The sequence below is a fragment of the Halictus rubicundus genome, chromosome 2, assembly GCF_050948215.1.
Source record: "Halictus rubicundus isolate RS-2024b chromosome 2, iyHalRubi1_principal, whole genome shotgun sequence".
Lineage (NCBI taxonomy): Eukaryota > Metazoa > Arthropoda > Insecta > Hymenoptera > Halictidae > Halictus > Halictus rubicundus.
The window spans coordinates 7,520,141-7,543,160 of NC_135150.1; the positions used below are offsets into that span (position 1 = coordinate 7,520,141).

Below are 23,020 nucleotides of genomic sequence, written 5' to 3' on the forward strand. Positions count from 1 at the left end.
TGAATGTTTTGCCATGGCCTGCTTGTTCCCCGGACATAAATCCTATTGAAAATGTTTGGGGTATCATTGCGCGACAACTTTATAAAAACTGCAAACAATACAACTCCATTAGCGAACTAAGGGATGCGGTGATTGAAGCATGGGCGTCTGTTAAAACAGAAACGCTACAAAAGTTAGTTTCGTCAATGCCCAATCGCATTTTTAATGTAATTCAAAAAATGGAGGTTACACTAAATATTAAAATAGATATAATAAAAAAACAATTGTTAATTTCAACTTTATCCGTATAAAACGAAACTGACATTATAGATATTTCGCAGTCTGTTCTGTGTAAAATTATATTTTTGTTTTCTTTTATCAATAAATGTTATACTTATGTTTTGAAATCGGTGTGTATGCTTTCTTTATGTAATCCCGAAATGCTACCAAATACAAATTTTTCATTGGTAATGGTATAATCATAAGAATTCATTACAAAACACAGTGACTTTATAGAAATTTCGGCGAGTGTAGTTTTCCTGAAAAGAATTCCCAAAATTTCGTGCAAAATGGCCTCGAAAACCAGGATACCCCCTTAACCCCTTGCACTACGAGTTGTTTTATGGTTACAGTGAGTAGAACTTCTTTATTGTTTTTGATTTCTGAAAAAATGAAAGCGTATTAAGTTTATTGTCAGACCGCGGATTTGATGTATTCATGGTAAAAATGCGTGTGTGTAATTTGAAACAGTAAATAAAATGGTTAAAACGATTTAAGAATGTCAATTTATTATTTTCAGCTTGTTGATTAAAGTGAGAATGAAATGTCTACCAGTCTCTTTCAATTGACGCAGACAATTTTGTATTTTGCATAAAGATCAGCAGTTTATGTATTATATATGGCTGTATATTCTCGAAAGGCTGCACATCGACAGCAACAAAATCGAATTTTATTCCAGCTTAAATTAATAACACACCGAGTCTGATTCTCGATGTTACAGCGGAAGGGGTTAAGAATCGAAGCATTCGAAACGATCGCACATACCGGGCGACCACGAAATTATTGCCGGAGATTCAGATATTTTCTCCATTCTGAACTGCAACGGACACACAAAAGTGCAGGAAAAATCGTCTTGACGAACGCACTCGTGGTTGCACGCAAGTGCGACCCTCCGTCGACGTATGCACTGGCCAGACCTACCCAAAGGGAGACCAATTTGCATACAGAGAGAGCAATGAATTCGCGACTTTGCGGCCCCACGACGACGTCCGCCATACACCGTACAAATATCTTGCGAATTCCGTCGATGTTTACAAGAAACGCTATTCAACGGATGATACAATCGCACAGATTTTTTGGTACACATTCACCAAAACAGAGTCAACCTTCGATTTCCATGATTTTTTATGTTCTCGAAGTTTTTGGTCTGAACAGTGTTGTGAAGGCTTTGGTAAAAATTATTCTAATCGCAAGCAAAACAAAATCAAAATTTGTTGGAGAATAACAGAATCACTACAGAATCTCTCAACGATAAAAACAAAAAATTCTACGCGTGGTGGCAACATTAAAAAAGAAATTATTATTACTTTTATATCTCTTTTTTCTACTTCTGTATAAAATTAGATAATTGTGTAGGTGGGGATTCTTACGAGAAGAACAGTGAAGAAAATAGAATGACAAAATCGTCTCTTCAAAGTTAATTGTCTTTATTATATAAACATGAATTATGATCAGTTAGCCATTATATTCACAATGATTTTTTGTTTAAAAATTACTCACTTCGCATATTTAATTTTACAAAATTTTAAGAAACTTTTTTTGCACAAAGTTATTAAATACGTTCACTTATTCGTGTTCTGGTTACAACAACAAGTTGCTCAAAATCTTAATCCTTGAAATATAATAAATGTATTTCCGCATATTTTATAAGACTTAGCCAACCAGTTATTTTAGTATCCACTACTTATAGTAATAACTAGTCTGCCGATTTTATGCATTTATAATGAATAGATATATTTATATATTTATATTTTTTATTATTTATTATTAGAAGGAGAAGATACATTTTTATTTAATTTCCGCAGTCTAGTAATAACCCTGTTGATTTCATTGAGTCTTTTTTGACCCAAAAATAACTGCGAGAAAAATAATTGTTCCAGATTTAGATTATTCGTGTATATTACTGTAATCGCGAGTTTCTTCTAATATTTGCAATTTCAGTATCATTTACTTGCATCGAATCGCGTTTTAATAGAGTCGCAATTAATTAAGATTCTTTTAGAGACAATATACATATGAATACGCCCGATTTGAGCGGCAATTCGTTCTATAAGAGCGACGTAGTCATTCTTTTAAATAGTGATTTTATATTTAAAATTTCGATTTCTTACTTTCTCAAAGAATGAGAAATGAATACCAAGTTATTTTTCACTTTTTCAGGTTTAAAGAAAAGAGTTTGAGATTGATAAAATTGGCAAACATTGGCAAAAAATTGGCTAACAATTGATTTAACATTGAGATAAAACTGGCTAAATTAAACAAGTCGATGTTGCTTACCTCCTAGTAGTTATCATTTATGGTTACAGCGAAGAATATCATACTCATTTTAAAGCCACCTTAAAGTTTTCCTTACGTCTCCGTTTTCTGCAAAGAAAATGAAAATAAGAAAATAAAAGAATATTAGTTAACATTTATCGGTATCAGTTAATAATTATCAGTGCATATTCGTTATAATATCGTCACCTTTTAAAACGCACCTTAAAAGCACTGTGAAATTCACTCGACGATGCCATATAAATGATGGAAAATACCGCTGGGAAACTCTTGGCAATGAAAAAGAGAATCTCCCTCTTGCTGTCTGTACAGCACCACATTTTCGGCCATATGAAATTGATCGCCCTGGCGACTCGATATGGTGTGCGAATAAGAAAGAAAGCCATGGTGATTACCACTGTGGAAGATTTTTCCTTATATAATTTACTTACATTTACAGGATGTTTAATAATAATAGATTCCATGCATTTATTTCGACAAATCAAGATACTGCAATAACAATAAGCTTAATATAATGACATAATGGTATATAAACCGATCATTTTGAAATTATCTGAAACATGTACCATGTACTTGATTAAAAATTGAATCTCAAAAATTGAATATTTCACTCATCTCTTGCCCGATAATAGTATAATGAACACGTGATGAAGATTTCGAACTCGATTAAAAGAAATGCTTTTTGAAAAGCAACAGCGGAGCATGAATGTTAAGGTTACTTTAGAATGTCTAATTGTGAAAAAAATTGTACGGCACGAGGTTATGGTGATCGTACATTATGGGTGCGTTTTCGAGCTACAATTGCAATGTTTCTGGTTCTTTTACGAAAGGAAATATTGACCAATCCGCAACGTCAAACATAAGAAAAGCACAATTAGGCTGAGCACTCAAAACCGATTTACTTAGCATGATGCAATGTTGCAACTCTTTCAATCGCCACGATCCATCGATCTCTTTGAATATTATCAGATTGTACAAGATCAAGCAATCAAGAGCGACGAATATAAGAAATGGCAGAATAATGAACAGGAATGTGTTCCAAACATAAATATCAGCCATGTCGCCCTCGTAGAAGTCGTATATATGCAGGCCAATGGCTACAGATATGATACTCGCAGACCAGATCAGCGAGATGCCTTTTATCGCCACATGCTTTTTCTCCAATTGTTTTCCGAGGAATGTGTGCTGCCGGAAAACGTTAATGTACAGCTGGAACTTCAAAACCGCGATGGTTATCACGGAAACGTCGAAGCTTATCAGGCAGACATAATCCATGTTCATTTTCTTGTCCACGAGAAAGAGCCATCTCAGAATCTCTTGCAAAGGCTCGACTAGAATCACCATATTGGAGCACGCCAGGCTGACGAGATAGTAATTCGTAGCTGTTCTCATAGACGCTTTCGAAGAGATCACCAGTATGATGAACAAGTTCAAGGTAACTCCCAAAGAAAGAAATGTCAGGTCCATGATTCGAGCTGGGGTTTGGGGGATGCTCGGTTTCACCAAGTTAATTCTTGTGGCAGTCGTTGTCCTAGAAGGCATCGGAGTCATTGTTGGAAACCAGATCTCCATGTTCTCGCCAATGTTTTTCTAGGCTCAAGGATGATCCAAACTAAATACCACATTTAAAATACACGATTAATTGATATGTTTAACACTAGGTATATCGAAAGGGTAAAAAAGGGGTCCACTTCTGATTCCTTGTTCTATAATCATCGAAATTGTGAAGGTGTTTTTATACGGATTTATACAGATTTATTACACTAGCATTGAATATCGGAAAATCGACTTCTTTGATAGTTGATATTTGATAAAGAATTTCTTGTGCAAAGCTATAGAACTGTCCGTAAGACATAGGCTATCACCTCAAAATTTAAATAACATTGGTTGGAAAAATCGATATTTTCTATATTGTTTTTAACTGCAGCCTCGCGAGATTATGCTTTTGTAATATTATTAAGCCGAACTTCATATAAATATGGAACTTACATTGCTTTTCGTCGTATTACTAGACTGCGGATTATTTATTTATGCAAAATAAAAATTTTCTTCATCGATCACAAGTAATAGAAACCACATAGATAATTTTTTCTCTCTTTAAAAATTCTAATCGAGTGAAAATAGTATATTGTCGTGCTTCAATTCTTTCATTCCTCCCACTATTTTAAATTTCGTTTACCCAATTTTGTCATAAATGCATAAAATCTACATATCACATTACATTATCTTTTGTTTTATTATATTGTAGCAATAGAAATGTTAAAATTAAAACACACAAATTCGTGGTAGTCATCCCATCAGGAAAAAATGCGGTACTGGAGGATCGGTGGTAGAACAATATTACCAAGTAATGTAATCAATGAATTATGCAATTACTATGTTAATGCATTTTGACAACGTATTATTGGTAATGCATTATTTAAATTTCGTACATGGTTTACTAATAAAAATTGCTATTCGACAGCTAGTCGTTCAGCAATTTGATGAATACAATTATCACTACTTTTTTTATCACGAAATAAAATTTCTAGATTGATACTGCAGTAGAATCTCGTATATCCGAACCAAGGTTCTAATGTATAATAAAGCGACAATAATCGAAAAATATTTCAACGTTTCGATTCACATCAATGAAATATGAATAAATCACATGAAAATTTTTATGTAAAAATTTATTTATTTACTATTGCCTGAAACTGTCTATGTAAAAATGTTTATTTACTCCTTAATCTTTGAATAAATTAATCGAGCTGTTCTATGTAATACATTTTACTATAAAATATTTTTTAAATGCTGCTTTAGTGGAGCAGTCTATAGCGTCATTGACTAACAGCCCGAGGGACATTTTTCTGGCAATTTTCTTCCATTTTTTTTTTGGTGTTTCATAAACAATTACAATATTCTCCAGTCTCGCATCAAAATTAGTTTGAATAATAGTTTCATCAAAATCTCGCCATATAATTTGTAACAACGTTAAAACGTTCCGCGTTCGGTACGTCTTTCAGAAATGCAATTTACAACTGCTTACTCTTGTAATATTTTTGAGGTTTGAAAATGCGACGTGTGCAAATGCCGTGAGATGCAAAATGGGTTCCGCAGTTGGAGGAAATATATGTACGTGGCGGTATATGATGCGCAGGTCATAATTCAATGTTATCAGTACTGCCGTGAATAATAAATGGAAAATTTTCATGGTATATAATGCATTGTAAGACGCTCGAGGAATAAAAAAACTTTCGACGTTGTTCATGATCGCTGAGAAAAAATTATTGATAAACATTCAATTCCTGGGTAAAAAATTAACCATCCAACGATCATTGAAATGTTAAATATGTATACCGTGTCGTGGAAAAATTCTCAACATATTGTTTAATGTATGCATAATACATTTGAACACCCCATCAGTAAAATTCCAACTCAGTTTGTATATTAATTAAAAAAAGTTCATAAAACACTTTCCTTTCGATCTGTGCATTTTTCCTTTTCTTGCGAATAAATGAAGCAAAATATTTCGATAAAAAATTAGCTATTTGAGTTCAAATAGCTATGACTTTCTAAAAATTGATTTTATCAAAATCGGTTCTGACGAGATTAAGCGTTTTCTCTTTCTAGTAAAGTGTTTACTCTATATATGTTCCAAATGCCTAGCCGATAATAGTCCCCGAACTATCCTCACTACCGCGAGGTATACCTTGTGAGGGGCCAAGAAACTCGAGAGATCTTGGTCGCCGAGGAGTTTAAGATCGCGTGGATCAGAGAATAGTGTCTCCTGGCCGATATATGTCCGTGGCTAGATCCGTATTTCGGACATATATAAAGTAAACACTGTACAATGTAAAATTCTAAATATATGTGTCGGAAGAAATCCATTTTAGAGATGTTTCGTAGAAATGGCTTTAGCAAAATGGCTACCACGTTCTTCCCTTTTGAGAGACTTAGCTCAATGTTTCAGCAAAATATTATGAAATATCGATGTTTCAAAGAAATGTTATTTTATACATAAAAAAACTAACCACGCAAACCTAAAACCAAACCAAATCACGAATACAATTGGACTCTTTTTATTTAAGAACAAAAACATTTCATCTTACAAAGAAACAGGATACACAAAATGAAACAGTTTCACTTGCTATTGAATTTACTGATTGAAAAATCCGATGCTGCATCTGATATCGCAAGATTCGATATACAGTGTTTACTCCATATATGTTCAAAACACGGGTCTAGCCAGGGACATATATTGGCCAGGAGATACCATTCTTTGATCCACCCTGAACGTAGAAAAGAGCAGCGAAGCTCTAAGCCCTCGGTTTATGGCCCTTCGGGGTATACTCCGCGGGAGTGGGGATAGTTCTGGGGCTTTTATCGACTAGGCATTTAGGACATATACAGAGTGAACACTTTATTCCAATTGTCATTTTCACGAAAGATCCAGGGTTAAAGTAGAAGTTACGTTACTCGCCACTTACTGTTAATCGGTCGCTGAGTACAGAACATACTATCTGTAGAAACCCGTCAGTGTTCACGTACCGTCTGTATCACTAGAACTGAACAGAAAAAATGAGGATTATAGCTCTACATTTTAATTTTCTCGACGCTTGAAGCCATCAGGAAATTAATGAGCTGAAATATGGGTGGGTTCTCTCGGATTACCCGTGACATTGGCTTACACGCGATTCTTTCATTTCGTTGAGTGCCTTTAATTGCTGTTGGAGTAAACGTCGTGAAATTAATTTTGTCGAAGTATGATACGAGTCCCGTGTTCTTGTACAAGTTTTGTTTTATCTTGTCCAGTTTTGCTGGGAAGCTAACGATTTCGTTCTTGACCTAAGCTTTTCGATTCGAGTGTCCTCGCGTTGTCAACGAATGTAACAAGAACGTCTTTCTGCAACTTATCGGCGAACTTCTTGGAAGTGTACCGTTTTAACGATACGTGCGCGCTCTTTAAAGTATCAGCCCACTGAAAACAACGGGAACTTGTCTGCGAAGCGCTGATAGTTTGGTAGATGTTCGATTAGGTTCGTTAAACTGATACCTCCGGATCGCAAATGTTTATTCAAGGGCGATTTTTGTTCCCGTAACATCTCGTTGTTGTGTAAATATTTACTCTGATCCACTTCTCAAACTTTGCTCTGGATAACGCGTTTCGAATGGGAGAAAAAGGTAATGGATTTTATAGATATTTATAAACTTTGCCAGGTGGTGAGCTATTTGATAGCTCTATTATCGCTAGATTTTATGCATTTATGACAAAAATGGATGGATGAAATGAAAAACTGAAAAGATATTCGAAGAATTTTTGTTATCTTATTTTCGACTACTGGAAATGATTAAAAGAGAAAATACATTTTTATGCAGCTTCAGATTCTTTCCATTGACTTGGACCATTTTTATTTTGCATAAAAATCAGCAGTCTAATTATCACATGTGCATAAAATCTGCAATCTGTTAATTACACTTTCGGCAGGAAGCTGAATTATTTAATATTTCTATACATTTATTATATTATATCTCTTCCTCAGTCTATTTTGGGATGGTACGAGGCGAAAGATTGTTATAAATTTTAAAAGAAAAGATGATTAACTTCCTGAGCAATTGAGAGTCAACATTCACAGTTTCCCGACGTTTACGTTGTATACTTTTCAAAGTCCGACAGAGCGGCTGCGTAAAATCGTACAGTCACTTTTCAGGGGTCATTTCAAAAAAGCAGCTCCGTTCTTCAAATCTATAGTGGACTTAAGCACGGAAAAAATGTTTCCATCTAAATAGAGTCGTTTATTTGCAAAATTGTCGGCGAAAAAAACCTATGCTCCTTCTTCCGCCTGCTGCATGGTCCATAAATATGAGAGTACAGTAGAGTACAGTAGAAAGTATTCTAGTACAGTAAAGTCTTTATCTAATTGTAAGCCGAACGGAGCTACACGATCTTAGTCAGTTTGTCTATCTCCTCCACTAGGAGGCATACCCCGCGAGCAGCCAAGAAGCTCATGCTGCCTTGGTTGTAGGTAGTGTCAACATGCCGGGTAATCCTATACCGGGTCGGGTATATCGGTGTGAACAACTACTATTCCAATTACAAGACTTTTTTATTTTTCATTATTTTTTTATGGGACTTTCACCAACTTATTTGAACAGTATTCACTGGTTTAATTGGCGGTATGTAGCGCGCCTTCGGCCGCGCGGTCCGTGTTTACACGCGCTGTCCTTTTCTAATAGTGGCTCTACACGATCTATGTCACAGCACTGACTTGAGTACTGTATGTTGAAAGTGGAGGCTTCAAAATTTACAATGAGTCGGGGTAGATTGTTATTTTTTGTGAAGACATAATAGTTTAAATATCTGCCATTTTTAGCGTTCAAATGTCTGACTATTTATGGCGAGTAGCGTAACTTATTCAGAAATTTTAAATGGTTTTCAGCCTTGGTGCATATAAAAAATCGTGTCTGTATACTAGGTTGTTGCAAATGGAACAATCGTTTATCGCAACTTAAATTTCTCACCTCGATAGGCTAGTATCTTTTCGACAAACGACTAACTTCAATTACGATACAATTTATGAACATTCTAAACAAAATTTTCCATAATACAGTAAAATCAATCGATACAATACAAAATAAGTGAAAAATTGTGACTAAACCACTTTCATAATTACCGATACAATTGTCACACATACTTTTGAGCGGCAGTGCAAGTAAATACTCGGTGACTCACGGATGAATACGGCATGAGTCCGTTCACCGAGACAAAAGATCGCGCAAGAAAATCCTTGACCCTGACACCGCGACGAAGATTCCGTTCTCGATCATGGTAACGATCCGACGACGAGTGACGGAGATAATTCCGCGCAAATAAATCATGCCCCGTCCGACATACATATTTATCCGACGAGAAGGATCGCGCACCGGAGCAAACGTGACCGAGGAACGGAGATGCAGAAATGCAGTCGCCCCGACTGCATAATGCAATACAAGAGACGCAGGGGAGAGAACTCGAGCCTGTCGCTGGCAAATGGCCACGAGTGCAATATCGGTCAGTATTCGGCCCTGTTCAATTTATACAGGACCGTCGAGATAAATCCGGAATTTTTTTGGGCAGTCCCACGAATAAGATGTAGCTAAGGTAAATATAGACGAAGCAAAATTGTTGACAAGGTAACTCCGTATATAAGCCCCCAATCAGCGAACAAGTGAGAAATTGTCTGCCACGAAGTGTATCAAGTAATTCCATTCTTTATACCATTCACTACTTTTCTGCAAACTGACTTAAGAATATACAGTGTTTACTCGATATGTGTCCCAAACACGGGTCTAGCCACGGACACCTATCGGCCAGGAGATACTCTATTCTTTGATCTACGCGAGCTTACATTCCTTGGCGACCGAGGTCTCTCGAGCTTCTTGGTCCCTAACCGAGTATACCCCGCGGCAGTGGAGATAGTTCTGGGACTTTTATCCGCTAGGCATTTGGGACATATATAGAGTGAACACTGTATTCACATTTTCTGCTTTTTCTTTGTACAATGACTTTTCCGGATTTACCTTGACGTGCTCTGCACGTTCTGCTTCTACGCCGAGCTCCTGGGGTGGACCAGGGACTGTTGCCTCAAAAGTAGAACGAACGGGTATTCCAGCCATTGTTGCACGTGGAAACCTTCGCAACGGACGCGTTTTCACAGTGAAAACCGAGCCACCGCAAGACAACGGATTTCGTTCCTTTGCTGTTCCTTATTTCTCCGTGAGAAAACCTGCCGAATCGAAAGGTCGCGTCGGAGAAAGGAGCAGATACCGATTTTTTTTTCGCCCCATTCACAGGTGTGAATTAGGAGACCTTAACAGAACAGTATTGTTTACTTTCTTTCGCGAAAGTGCGGCGAACGTGCGCACTAACGATACAGCGTAAAACTTTTAGCGAAAGTGTAGGTTTTCTGTTCGGTTTGCAACTCTTCAAGAGCAGAGACTAGATACTTTTGTGATCGTACCCTGCTCCAAAACATGTAGACACTTTCTTAATTATTCCAGTCACAAAGTCGTTCACACTGGCATTACAGAGCGCTAGAAGTGATTTCTCGATTTCTACTGTAATGTGTATATTCAATATTGCATTCTCAATAATCGTAAATTTAAAGATTTGGGACCGTCATTTCGAGTTTAAAATTATTTTAAATACTTTGATATTGTTCACCACCATAAACCCTCGGATTCCTGCGAATTCTAGACCCTTGCCGGAGTCATTTCTGACTTACACGTTTCATTCCGATATAAGACGATAGCTCGGGACCGCCTTTCGTCGTATTTCGAATGTAGCGGAAAACTATGATGTGGTCGGCCGATCAGCAATACAATCCTTCAGCGATATCTTTTGTTGGAAAAGGATAGAATATGACACACCCTCTCGTTCTGGCACTAAGCGGTGTCGAGCGAACAACTTCATAAGAAGAAGAGGGGATAGCGATGTTCTTATTTCGAAATAAAAAGCGTCGTCTTATATCGGAGTAAAATTGTACATATTGACGTTCGCGCTCAAGCTTATCCCCACCGCTACCGTGACGGGTCACGAATGACTCCGGCATAGCATACAGAGGGTTAAAAGAATATTTCAAATGTAACTCTAAAAGTATATCTGTGCAAAAAACAGCAAAGTGTCGGTTACAATCCATTGTTTACAATTTTGATATTACTTTGATATTAATAATTTTCCACTTAATATCGACCATTGAAAATGTGCTTCTAACAATAAGAAGTAGAAATTGCGCAAACATTTGCAGTCTACTGATAACACTGACCAACACCAAAAAAATTTTGCAATACCTGTTGGGTGATTCTTACACACTTTGTCATCCTAAAACCGAATCTGAAAGTAGAATTGCTCCATCACGCAACGTTTTCGAAAAATTTTGGTTTTTGTAAAAATGCCCGATTTTGATACAAAATGACGTGTTACGCAAAAACTAAACACGCGAGAAAGTTCAAATTTGAGTCAAGAGATAGAGGGGACTCTCCTCTACATATTCATATAGTCAATTATATTTTTATGTACTTCCTAATAGTTGTAAATGGTTGTTAAAGTTTGAAAGTGTGCCGACGCGGGTACTTTGTACGCTCTATTTTTGTATTTATATGAAAAGTCCTTTATCTAGCAGGAATTTACTATACAGGAATGCATCCTACAGACATTTCTGGTAAAGAAACCATTCACGAAAAGTATTTGGTTCCCTTAATGTACGAGAAGGTTCAGAAAATGTTAATTGACAGCGTGTGCGCGACGCGTTCGCGCCAGACGGCCATTGCAGCCTTTTCTCGACTCGCCAGGGCCGTCGCTATGCGTAGTCAACCTTGGTACCACTCAAGTATGTCTTTGCTTACTATGCTTAATTAAATACATTTTTTTTTTGTCTTTTTGGGTGCCAATCACTACAAAAGATTATAAAAACACGAGTTATATTCACATTTCATTGTGGAAATGCTTAATAAAGAAAATTGAATACAAAAACTTACCTATTTCTGATATAAACAAATAAAAAATGTTTCCGCCTTGCTTGACGCTTGTTCCTGGTATCCCCATTTTCAATAATAAGTGTCCAGCAGTAATCAGCAAGTAAAATAATATCAATAAGTAAATAAATAAATAAATAAATATATATATATATATATACATATACATATATATATATATATATAAAAGAGAAAAGGCTGCAATGTGATAATAGAAAGGTGCTCGGTGCAGGATAGATAAGCTGCATAAATGATGATGCACCTCTTCTTTTGAAAAACTGAACGAAATATCAAGTCCAATGATTTATGATCTTACCTTTCGTTAATGTTCATGGAGTATTTTAACTGATTTCGATCTAATATGACTAATGTTATTTAACATGATTAATATTAGTCACTTGGTTGTTGGTGATTGGCGGTAAAATGACTAATTTTAGTTACGCGATCGGATATGTGTTAATACATTTCAACGTGACAAAATGTATATGTATTGTACACAAAACATTGAACAATTGCATTCGGAGAGATCAGATATTTTCATTGTTTTAACTCAGCTTCCAATTTCACGTTTACACCACTACAAAAAGCAAATCACCGCAAAGGGAGGTCATATTCCATAAAAGGCTCAATTCCCCTTACCTTCTCGGCGCTCTGTTGCAATTCTTCGTCGCAATTGTTGCTCCTTTTATAGACTGGAATAAGTGCTGACCGCTTGTGTAGGAGAGGTCGATATGGGAACACTGAGAACGGTTTCCTCAGGACATTAAACTATTAATGATACATTTGCGAACAAGAAACTGTGTGAAGCAAAAGTTAATCAAGCTCGACTGGGCTACAAACTGTAATAAACAAATTCGTTGAAATAAACAAGTCGAGGATAGGATTTTAGGTTATATATGCTAGCTGTAGAATGTTTTGTAATAATAGAATCCGTATAATTATTTGCATAGATCAAGATGATGCAACAATACCACATTTGTCGACTATGTTTTTGAATAATAAGCCTAATCTAATCACATAACGTTTATAAAATTACGTGGAATATAAACCGATCATTTTGAAATGATCTGAAACATGTTTCATGTACTTTATTAAAAATTAAATCTCAAAAATTGAATATTTCACTCACCTCTTGTCCGATAATAGTATGATGAACACGCGATGAAGATTTCGAACTCGATTAAAAGAAATGCTTTTTGAAAAGCAACAGCGGAGCATGAATGTTAAGGTTACTTTAGAATGTCTAATTGTGAAAAAAATTGTACGGCAAGAGGTTATGGTGATCGTACATTATGGGTGCGTTTTCGAGCTACAATTGCAATGTTTCTGGTTCTTTTACGAAAGGAAATATTGACCAATCCGCAACGTAAAACATAAGAAAAGCACAATTAGGCTGAGCACTCAAAACCGATTTACTTAGCATGATGCAATGTTGCAACTCTTTCAATCGCCACGATCCATCGATCTCTTTGAATATTATCAGATTGTACAAGATCAAGCAATCAAGAGCGACGAATATAAGAAATGGCAGAATAATGAACAGGAATGTGTTCCAAACGTAAATATCAGCCATGTCGCCCTCGTAGAAGTCGTATATATGCAGGCCAATGGCTACAGATATGATACTCGCAGACCAGATCAGCGAGATGCCTTTTATCGCCACATGCTTTTTCTCCAATTGTTTTCCAAGGAATGTGTGCTGCCGGAAAACGTTAATGTACAGCTGAAACTTCAAAACCGCGATGGTTATCACGGAAACGTCGAAGCTTATCAGGCAGACATAATCCATGTTCATTTTCTTGTCCACGAGAAAGAGCCATCTCAGAATCTCTTGCAAAGGCTCGACTAGAATCACCATATTGGAGCACGCCAGGCTGACGAGATAGTAATTCGTAGCTGTTCTCATAGACGCTTTCGAAGAGATCACCAGTATGATGAACAAGCTCAAGGTAACTCCCGAAGAAAGAAATGTCAAGTCCATGATTCGAGCTGGGGTTTGTGGGATGCTCGGTTTCACCAAGTTAATTCTTGTGGCAGTCGTTGTCCTAGGAAACGAAAACGGAGCCATTGTTGGAAACTAGATCTCCATGTTCTCGACAATGTTGCTTTAGGCTCGAGGATTTCGCCAACTGAATACCACATGTAAAATGGATGATTAAATTTAAGTTCCATTTAAGAGGTAATTCCTGATGTGATTTGAAGTATATTTTTCCTTTACGAAAATGTTCTCTGCGGCTTTGTTAAGGAGTTATTAACGAAAAACACGGACCAATCAGAACGCGGTTGCAGCGGACAGATTCCGTCTCGGCCGATGCTATCGCAATGCCACGCTCAGCAGGACCTAAAGCCGCGTTCTGATTGGACCGTACAAAAGTTATTTTGTTTTGACGGGCCTGTTACGTGGTGTACATAACTTTTTTTCAGATGGAGGTGCTTAGGAGATTTGAAGGTCAACTTGGTTTTTTACAATAGAACCACATATTTTTGAACTTTAGGTCAATTTTGAACTCAAGATCATTCAAGGTTATACACGTGAAAAAGGATGAAACATAAATTTACTGTGTATGCTTGCATAAGCATACGTAACATACGGGATATTTTCAACTTCATTAATGAAATCAAACTGACTCAATTCAAAATGTAAATAAACTGCTTCAATCCAAAATAATCTGCTAGAACAGTCGTAAAAAGAAATGCCGGAACGCATAAAAGGAGCCTGTGCTGCTATTTATCACCGTACACTTTACTGCGTAACGCAATCAGTAGGCGAACGCTTCAGTCTTTCTGTGGCTAGTCATCATTTTTAACATCTGTTGTAGCAGATTATTTTCGATTGAAGCACTTTGTTTATATTTATCCATTACCTTCACAGTGAATTTATATTTATCATCCTTTTTTTGCGTTTATGATCTTAAATGATCTTGAATGACCTTGAATGACTATATTGTTGAAAAAGACTAAGTTGACCTTCAAATCTCCTAAGCATCTTCACCTGAAAAAAGTTATGTACACCACGTAACGGGCTCCTCGAAACCAAATAACTTTTGTCTGAAATGTTTCTTCCTATTTAAAAAAATGTAGAAGTTATTCAGATGGCTTGTCTTAGGTGCCTCATCCTGTATATACAGGGTGGGGCAATAACTATGTCCAGTTTGAATATTGCCGTTATTTGTAATAATATGAAAAAATGTTATATAGAAAATTGACACGGTATAGAGGGGGACATATTGTGACACAAACATTTTCTGCGTGGGTGGAGGCATAGAGGAGATTTCAAGGTCAACTCTATTTTTTTAAATGGAATGCTATGTTTTCATTGAAATCATGCAAGGTCAAATATGGTAGTAAAATAAACTGTATTACCTTACAGGAAATGCTCGAATTGATGACTGCGTCAATGCAAAGTTGCAATCTTCGAATCCCTGCATCACGTGCATGTCTTATCGTTTCTGAACTAAACTCGCTGAATTCGTCTCAAAACTGGCTATCACATCGTGATAAAAAACATAGCATTCCATTTAAAAAAATAGAGTTGACCTTGAAATCTCCTCTATGCCTCCACCCACGCAGAAAATGTTTGTGTCACAATATGTCCCCCTCTATACCGTGTAAGTTTTCTATATAACATTATTTCATATTATTACAAATAATGGCAATATTCAAACTGGACATAGTTATTGCCCCACCCTGTATATAGGATATATAGGATATATATAGGATACTTAATAATAACGGAAGATGTATATCCAGGGACCAAAAATAACAGTTATTCTAAAATTTTCTACGATAAAAATTATTAATAAAAAGTTGATCATTATTGAAATTTAAGATAATCTACATAAAATATAAAGAAAAAAATTCGAAGAACAAAATGATTAATGCTCGAAGCAGTTATCGATGAGAGACGTTCATATCGATCACTCATAACAGTTATCGATGATCAAATTTCTTTTCACTTGTTCATAAAAATTATTGATGAGAAAATTCGTTGCAGTTCCTTATTTAATCACTGAGTTGTCTACTCTTTTTCGGAGGGAGCAAGCCTGTGAAATTCATTGAGAAGGTTTCGTACAACAAGTGGAATCAACAGACCATAAGAACAACACAAAAGCTGAAAAACAATTTTCAAAATTTTTGAACTCGGAAAATCGGAAATATAGACTCCCGTATTTATCAAAACTAATGTGCATAATTCACGCTGTGCCCGCAACTCAGGTTAGCGTTGAACAAATCTTTTCTGCTCTAAAATTGACGTTAGATGATTTTCGGTGTAATTTTTCAGGAGAAAATTTGTAAAAACTCGTGTTTGTCACATTAAATTTTGATTGTAGCAATTAATTCTATGAATACAAAATTTATTAAATAATTGATTGTCTACCACTTGAAAGTTATACTATTTAATAATAACTATTACAAATTTCCTTAATCAGTAACTGTTATGAGCGATCGAAATAAATTTCTCTCATCGACAACTGTTTCGAGCGACCGAAATGAACTTCTCCCTTCGATAACTGTTATTAGCAATCGAAATAAAGTCTCATCGATAACATTTTCCTCGAAAAGAAAGAATTTTCGGTTACTTATAATCCTTATTTGTAACTGATACGATTTTAGTCGATAAAATACTTGCTATTCCATTACGTTTTTTCTTTTTGGTTATAACAGTTATGGTCACTGTGGGTAACATTTAATTGCACAAACCGAGTACAGAAAAAGCTCGTACTCTTCGTCGACCAGCGCACGAAGGTTAAGGAACTCTTTCTCGCTGCTGCTTTGTAAGATCACTCCAAACTCCTGTTCGGTTTGGCGCGCGAACGTCTTCGACGGCGCATTGAATTCGCGTTTTCGTCCGTGGGCCAGGTGTGCGGTTCAGTTTTGCGGGTTCTTCCGTGGTTTTTTTCTCCTTGGTTTCGTCTGCCACGATCGGGTTAGCCAACGGGGGTAGAGAGAGGGCGTTGGGGGCCAAATAAGTGCAGTGGCAGGGCCACAACCATAACCGGTTCGTCGCGTCGCGTCGGTTCACCATTATTACGACGTAACTGAAGCGACCCTGAGGAGGTTTCGGACAGAACGATAGTCAGGTAGCCGTATTATCATCACGAACCCCGTCGTTCATGCGCGTTACAATCGCGTCCCAACAGAGACGCAAAAGTATTCCGGTCGCCAGGTAACTCCGTTCGTTTGGCCTCGGGTCGTTTGACAATGTGGCCATTTGTCCTGGACCACTTTTTCACAGCCCTTTACGTGTCATTATACCGGTCGCTTTAGGGGAAAATATTACGTAAGAGAGAACCTTAAATTTGGGCGATGGGTTCGAATCTGGCACGTTCTTTGCCGCTTCGGGCCTTTAAAAGTACCTGCTCAACCCGAAAACAGCCTTAAGATTTTTTTATAGAAAAACGTATGGGTGTTTTGTGAGTTTAATTGGTTTATTGTCAGTTAGACTAGCATTTGTTATATTAGGTGCAGAAATCAATTCGTCCCCCTTCTTTCGTGAATTTACAAATTAAAATACATTATATGTATTCTTTGAAAACAATTTCGAAGACTGTTTATGCATTTACTCTATTTTACAAGTAATTAATATAATGCTTGAAAGATTGAAATTTGCAAATACAATATAGTTTATACCAACATAGATACTAGGACGCAAGTGAAAGAATTATTTGTTGAATTAAGAAGAAAGTGAACAATTTTTGACAAGTTACAGTAAACATGAATGACTAATGAACTCGTCATCATCAGTTAAAAGGTTAATTGGAGTACAAGTTTATTTGTCGTTCCGTTCGCTCATTAAGACTTGTGTTCTGTTATTAGATCGCATAATTTAAGTGGGTGATAATTACCTTTAAACCAGATTATCGGCAAGTGTGTATATGATATATGTTGTATTCACTTGTTCCCATTAAAGACCACAAAAATTCTATGTGACCATTAAACTGCTACAAGACCAGATTAACATCGCAATTAAGTTTAATGGAAGCTAGTATTCTGTATTCAGATCAGTTTCTGTCACAAAGATCTATCAAACGGATAATGAAAATCTGCAAGACTAAAATTACCTTTACAAGTTTGGTTTCATTACAGGTTTAGATTATGCTAAGAGTGCGTAACGCCAAATTGAAATAAAGAACAATCAAGTGTCCTTCGGCACAATCGTCTTCATAATATCTGCATTCAAAAGTGATCATCGTTGTAGATTGTAGAGGATTAATCACCACTAACATAAATTTGATGTAATCTAAAATCCGAAAAATTTATCATTTACCGAACAGGAAAATTATCTCATCGAATATTGAATCCACTTGTTTTGAAAGATAATGTTAAAAGCACCTTATCAAGCCATATTTAAGACGTTACTTCGAGACATGATAAAAAGTTATGTTTTCATACAACGAATAAAAGTATCACATCGTCGTAGATATATTGTATAGATGTAGTGTATACATACACTGTTTAATCTTATTTTTAATAGCCAAAATTTATTTCAAGGATATGCCGTACATTCCTGAACGCATCTTAATATTAGCCACAATATTTAAGAACAAATATTTATGTTGTGATGTTAGGATGGAAATTCTTGTTAATAATCATATAATAATCATTTTTATGCGTAATACAATTTTGCAATAATTATTTATCCATCATTTTTATGTATTCTTAATTTGTTTTTAATATATGTTTTATACCTATTGGAAGAGTAATAAGAATGTAAGGATAGATCGAAATTATTTGGAAGAACACGAATGGGAATCACATTCCAAGTACTGAGAATGAGTCGGATAGCGAGTAGCGATTTGATAAGTTTGTTAATTTTGTTTGCTTATTATAATTTGTTTAAGTTTCTTATTATTAATTTTAAATATGGTTCATTTATTATTAACTTCGTTTTAAATTGGTTAGTTTTTAAAAATAAATTTTTTTAATAAAAACTTGTAATTTCTTGTTCAATTTATTTATTAATTAATTCATTTTCTGTGAATAATTACTTATATATATATGTATATATATACATGGTGGGGCATTTAAATGGGAACACCTAAATATTTTGGTTATTATTAGTCGTACAAAAAATCTCCACAGAATAAAGTTGTACTGTTTCAAGGAGCGAATTTGATGATGATAAAAATTTTTTCTCAAGGTCATTTTTTTACAAGATTTCAAGGTCATCGATATTTTTTTAAATGGAATCATATATTTTTTTGTTCATATTCTTATAGAGAATAAAATGACAAATTCAACAACCTATCATAATGTATGATTCGGCTCATCTCATATATCTCATATACACTAACGAGCAAAAAAAATTCAAGTCATTTGATCTAATTTTTAAAAAGTTATGTTGCTTCAAATAGTGTAGACTCAGTTTTGCTCGTTATATATATATATATATATATATATATATATATATATATATATATATACATACATACATTAGTAACCTTTAGAGAAGTACCAAAAAATAGGCCATTCGTCCGCACTGTGAGACGGCGCAGCATCAATAAAAATGCGATTGCGAACGGAGGGTTAATGTGCAACTATAGCTATCAATAATATAACTATTTGTGGATTTAGATGAAATTTTACTGCCCCACTACATTTCTAATTACCATTTAAATAGAGATGAATATTCAATATAAATATACTATTAGATATAATTTAACTAAATCATTGCATTTTTCAGTTCACATTTTGAAGGTCCACTTAAAGGTCAAGTGAACCCTCTGAATCATACGATGTTATTTTCCTAAATGCTATTAAAGTTTTTCAAGACTAAAACAATATTGAATGTTAACCCCAATTGAATTTTGAAAGTATTATTTAAATTCTATTAAACGAGGCAAATAAATCAATCAGTGTTCAAGGAAGCAAATGAAAATGCATCGATTTCGCTGAGAATAATATGGAGAAAAAATTTGAACGCGTCAAATGGGATTTGAGGCTATCAACGCGGTGATCGACGTGATAATTCGAGGTTTACCTCGTCCATTTTTCGTTTCAGAGTTTTAAGGATTTTCCACTTATATGGGCACGCCTTCGAAAGTTTCCCCGTTGATAACGCGTCGACTGGTTTACAAACTAAAAAGTTTTCAAGCATTCATCAAGATTAAAGAAAAAATGTTTCCATTTACCAACGACTGAAATAATCTTATCTATCGCTATGAAATGTGTAAAACAACTGCAATCGTTTTACTAGCTGATATTGAAATTTAATTTCGTATAACAACTTAGTTTTGCACTAATACGATATCTATTATTATAATACTTCAATTTTCTGAAAGTTCAACTTCAGTTAAAGATATCTCATGGACCATTTGCCCGATTAGATTGGTATGACATGTCGGGAGATAATGATTAAATAGTGGATGTTTATGCAAATTCTCCTTTTTACAGACATTGAGAAAGTAGAGATAAATAGAATTTTATTTGTAAATGAAATTGTAGATAAACGATAATAAAATATTTGATTAAATTCTATCGAACTTTGGAATTTTCATATTAGGTGTACAAAATTAATTCGTGGCTATGGCAGTTAATCAATAGACTGCGAATTTTATGGATTTGTGAGAAGCATAAGTGCACGAAATACAAAATGGTGAAAACCTCAGAATAATTTAAGAATACCGTTCTGTTATTTTTAAATAATTAAATGTTATCAAGAAAAAGAGAATTAATTTCTATGTGGCCCCCATATTTTGCAATTGATGGAGAAAGTTTTTCTTTTGCATAAAGATCCGCAATCTATTAATCAATTCTAATTTTACTTTGAATTCAAATCTTTCAATCACCATATTGAAGATGAATTTTAATTACTTATAATATGAAGTAAATGCACAGGAAGTGATGGTGATAATTTTGGACAGCAGAATGCATTTCAGTTATTGTAGCAGATTCAGAATGGCAACGAATTAATTTGTACACCCAATAGCAATCTGCAGTCTATCAATTAGTAAAATTAACAAGACAGTATATGTGCATTTCTCAAGCACATGTTAATCACTGCAAAATTGTACCTTGCACGACAAGAAAATGGTAGTCTCGAATCTTAGTAGTTTCACGCTTCCGCACGGTTTGACGTCCGAATACGTCGATTACTGTAATCTCATTTCCAGGTGTTCCTTTGATATAAGTGCCGCCACCAATTCTGAACAAAAATTGCAAATCAGGGTTCAAGCAATTAGGGTATCTCAGTTCCAAGAAGGATTCCAGCGGTTCGCCACTGAATTTTCATTTGTGGTTACAGTCTAGCAACGTGATTAAATTATTAGCAGACCATAGTACCTGCTATTTAACACTAGGTCTACGAGATCCGTCAAAATGACGGGTTCTAAAATTTTTAATTCACGATTATTGAGAATGTAAAGACGTATCTATGAGGAATTATTAAACCAATTTATTCCTTTGGTGTATATTATTAAAAATTGGTTATAAATTTGGATAGCTACATTCTTGTTATTTTTATAAAACAATATAAAATAGCCACTTTTAGTGCTTCGTAAATCTAGTGTTAATTTAATTTGTAACTGCGCTAAACACAAAGCCCGTATACAAATGATAAACCTAAATAGATTCTCAATTTTGAACTTTTCCAGACCATCCACCTTGTTCGATGATTTACTATTACAAACTATATACATGTGTGTACTAAATCAATTTTTGGCACTTAACGAGCCTACAGTCTGTGAGGGAGCTATGGTGAAAATTGACACAATTTTGAAACGATTATTCATTAAACACTATACGAGTGAACCATCAGAGTATGAATACATTTAACCCTTATGTGAACTATTGAGGACCACTCATATTTATTTATGCTAATAATTATTTAATATCCAACTATCAATAATATTTGTCCATTTAGATGAAATTTTACTATCTCACTACGTTTCCATTTACCATGTCGGTAGAGACGAATATTAAATATGAATATAATATTTATGAATAAAGATAAACCGAAAACCGTATTAAAATTTTTGCAATGACCCAATATTTGTCATCCGAATATTTTTTGAAATAATTTTTGCCGATCGGTGGTCAGATGTAGAAACGAGGAACAGACGAGGGTTGAGCAAAATGGGATTTTACAAGCCTCGGTTTCTTTTGTTTCGAGGGTCAAGATTGCTCGGTGGCGCGTTTTCGACGAGGCGAGTGCCCCGCGAATCCTTTTTTTCAAGAATGCAGCTGGGCGTCCGAGTATCAAATGTTACCCAGTTGCACATCGTGATTGCGGCCTTCGAGAAAAACTTGCTGAACCGGTCATGCGTAAAATATCACGAGCCTCTTGACAAGAGGACCAAGCAGGAGCACGAGGCTGCGGTAACGCGTCCACTCGCGATAAATCGTCCTGTTGCAGTATCATGCGCGTAGAAACATTTTATTGAATGCAGCAAGAAACGCTTGTTGCATTCTTCGGGACGCCGCGAGGAAACAATTTTATCCGAGGTACAAACAAGACCCGGCTAAAACTTTACGAGGCTTCGGCAACCGTGGCGGAAATTATGGTCGAACGAAATCCATCAGATACAAGCGCAACGTTGCAACGAGATCAACCGGCAACTGGTCAAATTTTTACACTGTTTCATGACCCGGGTATTCACCCGCTAATGACCATTATTTCAAATCCTTTACCCGAGTACATCTTTCTCTTGCTAACTGAAATAGCTGTATGTTGTATTCTTTGAATTTACCCTTAAGGGGTACAGTGTTTACTCAGATTACAAAGTATCATACCAGGACCTTTCTAAAATTCATCACACTCTCCGTTCAGGCGGCGGCGCACAGTGGGCAATTGGGACGAAATCGGATTCAAAATCAAAGAACTTTCGATAGAAATGAGGTAGAGCGATGAAACTTTTTTTAAATTAAAGCTGAAACTTTGTAGAATATGGGAAAAATAGGGAGATTATTACCATCCAATCATTTCAACGAAAAAATGACCTCATTAGATTTTGTCACAAAAATCTATTTTTTGCAAAATCCTGAGGTCGTAGACAAA

General features: G+C 35.5%; 2 protein-coding genes across 3 annotated transcripts in view; one reads left to right on the forward strand and one right to left on the reverse strand.

Moving 5' to 3' along the window:
- The window catches only part of Ec (ubiquitin specific peptidase echinus), a 240,843-nt gene that overhangs the window by 21,957 nt on the left and 195,866 nt on the right, over nucleotides 1-23,020 (forward strand). The window lies entirely within an intron of this gene.
- LOC143362493 (uncharacterized) lies at nucleotides 1,721-7,066 on the reverse strand. 2 transcript variants are annotated; one of them, XR_013083648.1, is made up of 5 exons: nucleotides 7,002-7,066; nucleotides 3,435-4,144; nucleotides 2,736-2,929; nucleotides 2,536-2,622; nucleotides 1,721-2,114 (listed from the first exon to the last, which is right to left on the reverse strand). XR_013083648.1 is itself a non-coding variant. In XM_076802713.1 (4 exons), the coding sequence occupies exons 2-4, from the start codon at nucleotides 4,102-4,104 to the stop codon at nucleotides 2,608-2,610; spliced, it is 879 nt and encodes a 292-aa protein (XP_076658828.1). In that variant the 5' UTR covers nucleotides 4,105-4,144; nucleotides 7,002-7,066; the 3' UTR covers nucleotides 1,721-2,607. The 2 variants fall into 2 exon arrangements, 1 of the variants encoding a protein (XP_076658828.1); XM_076802713.1 differs by having other exon boundaries at nucleotides 1,721-2,622.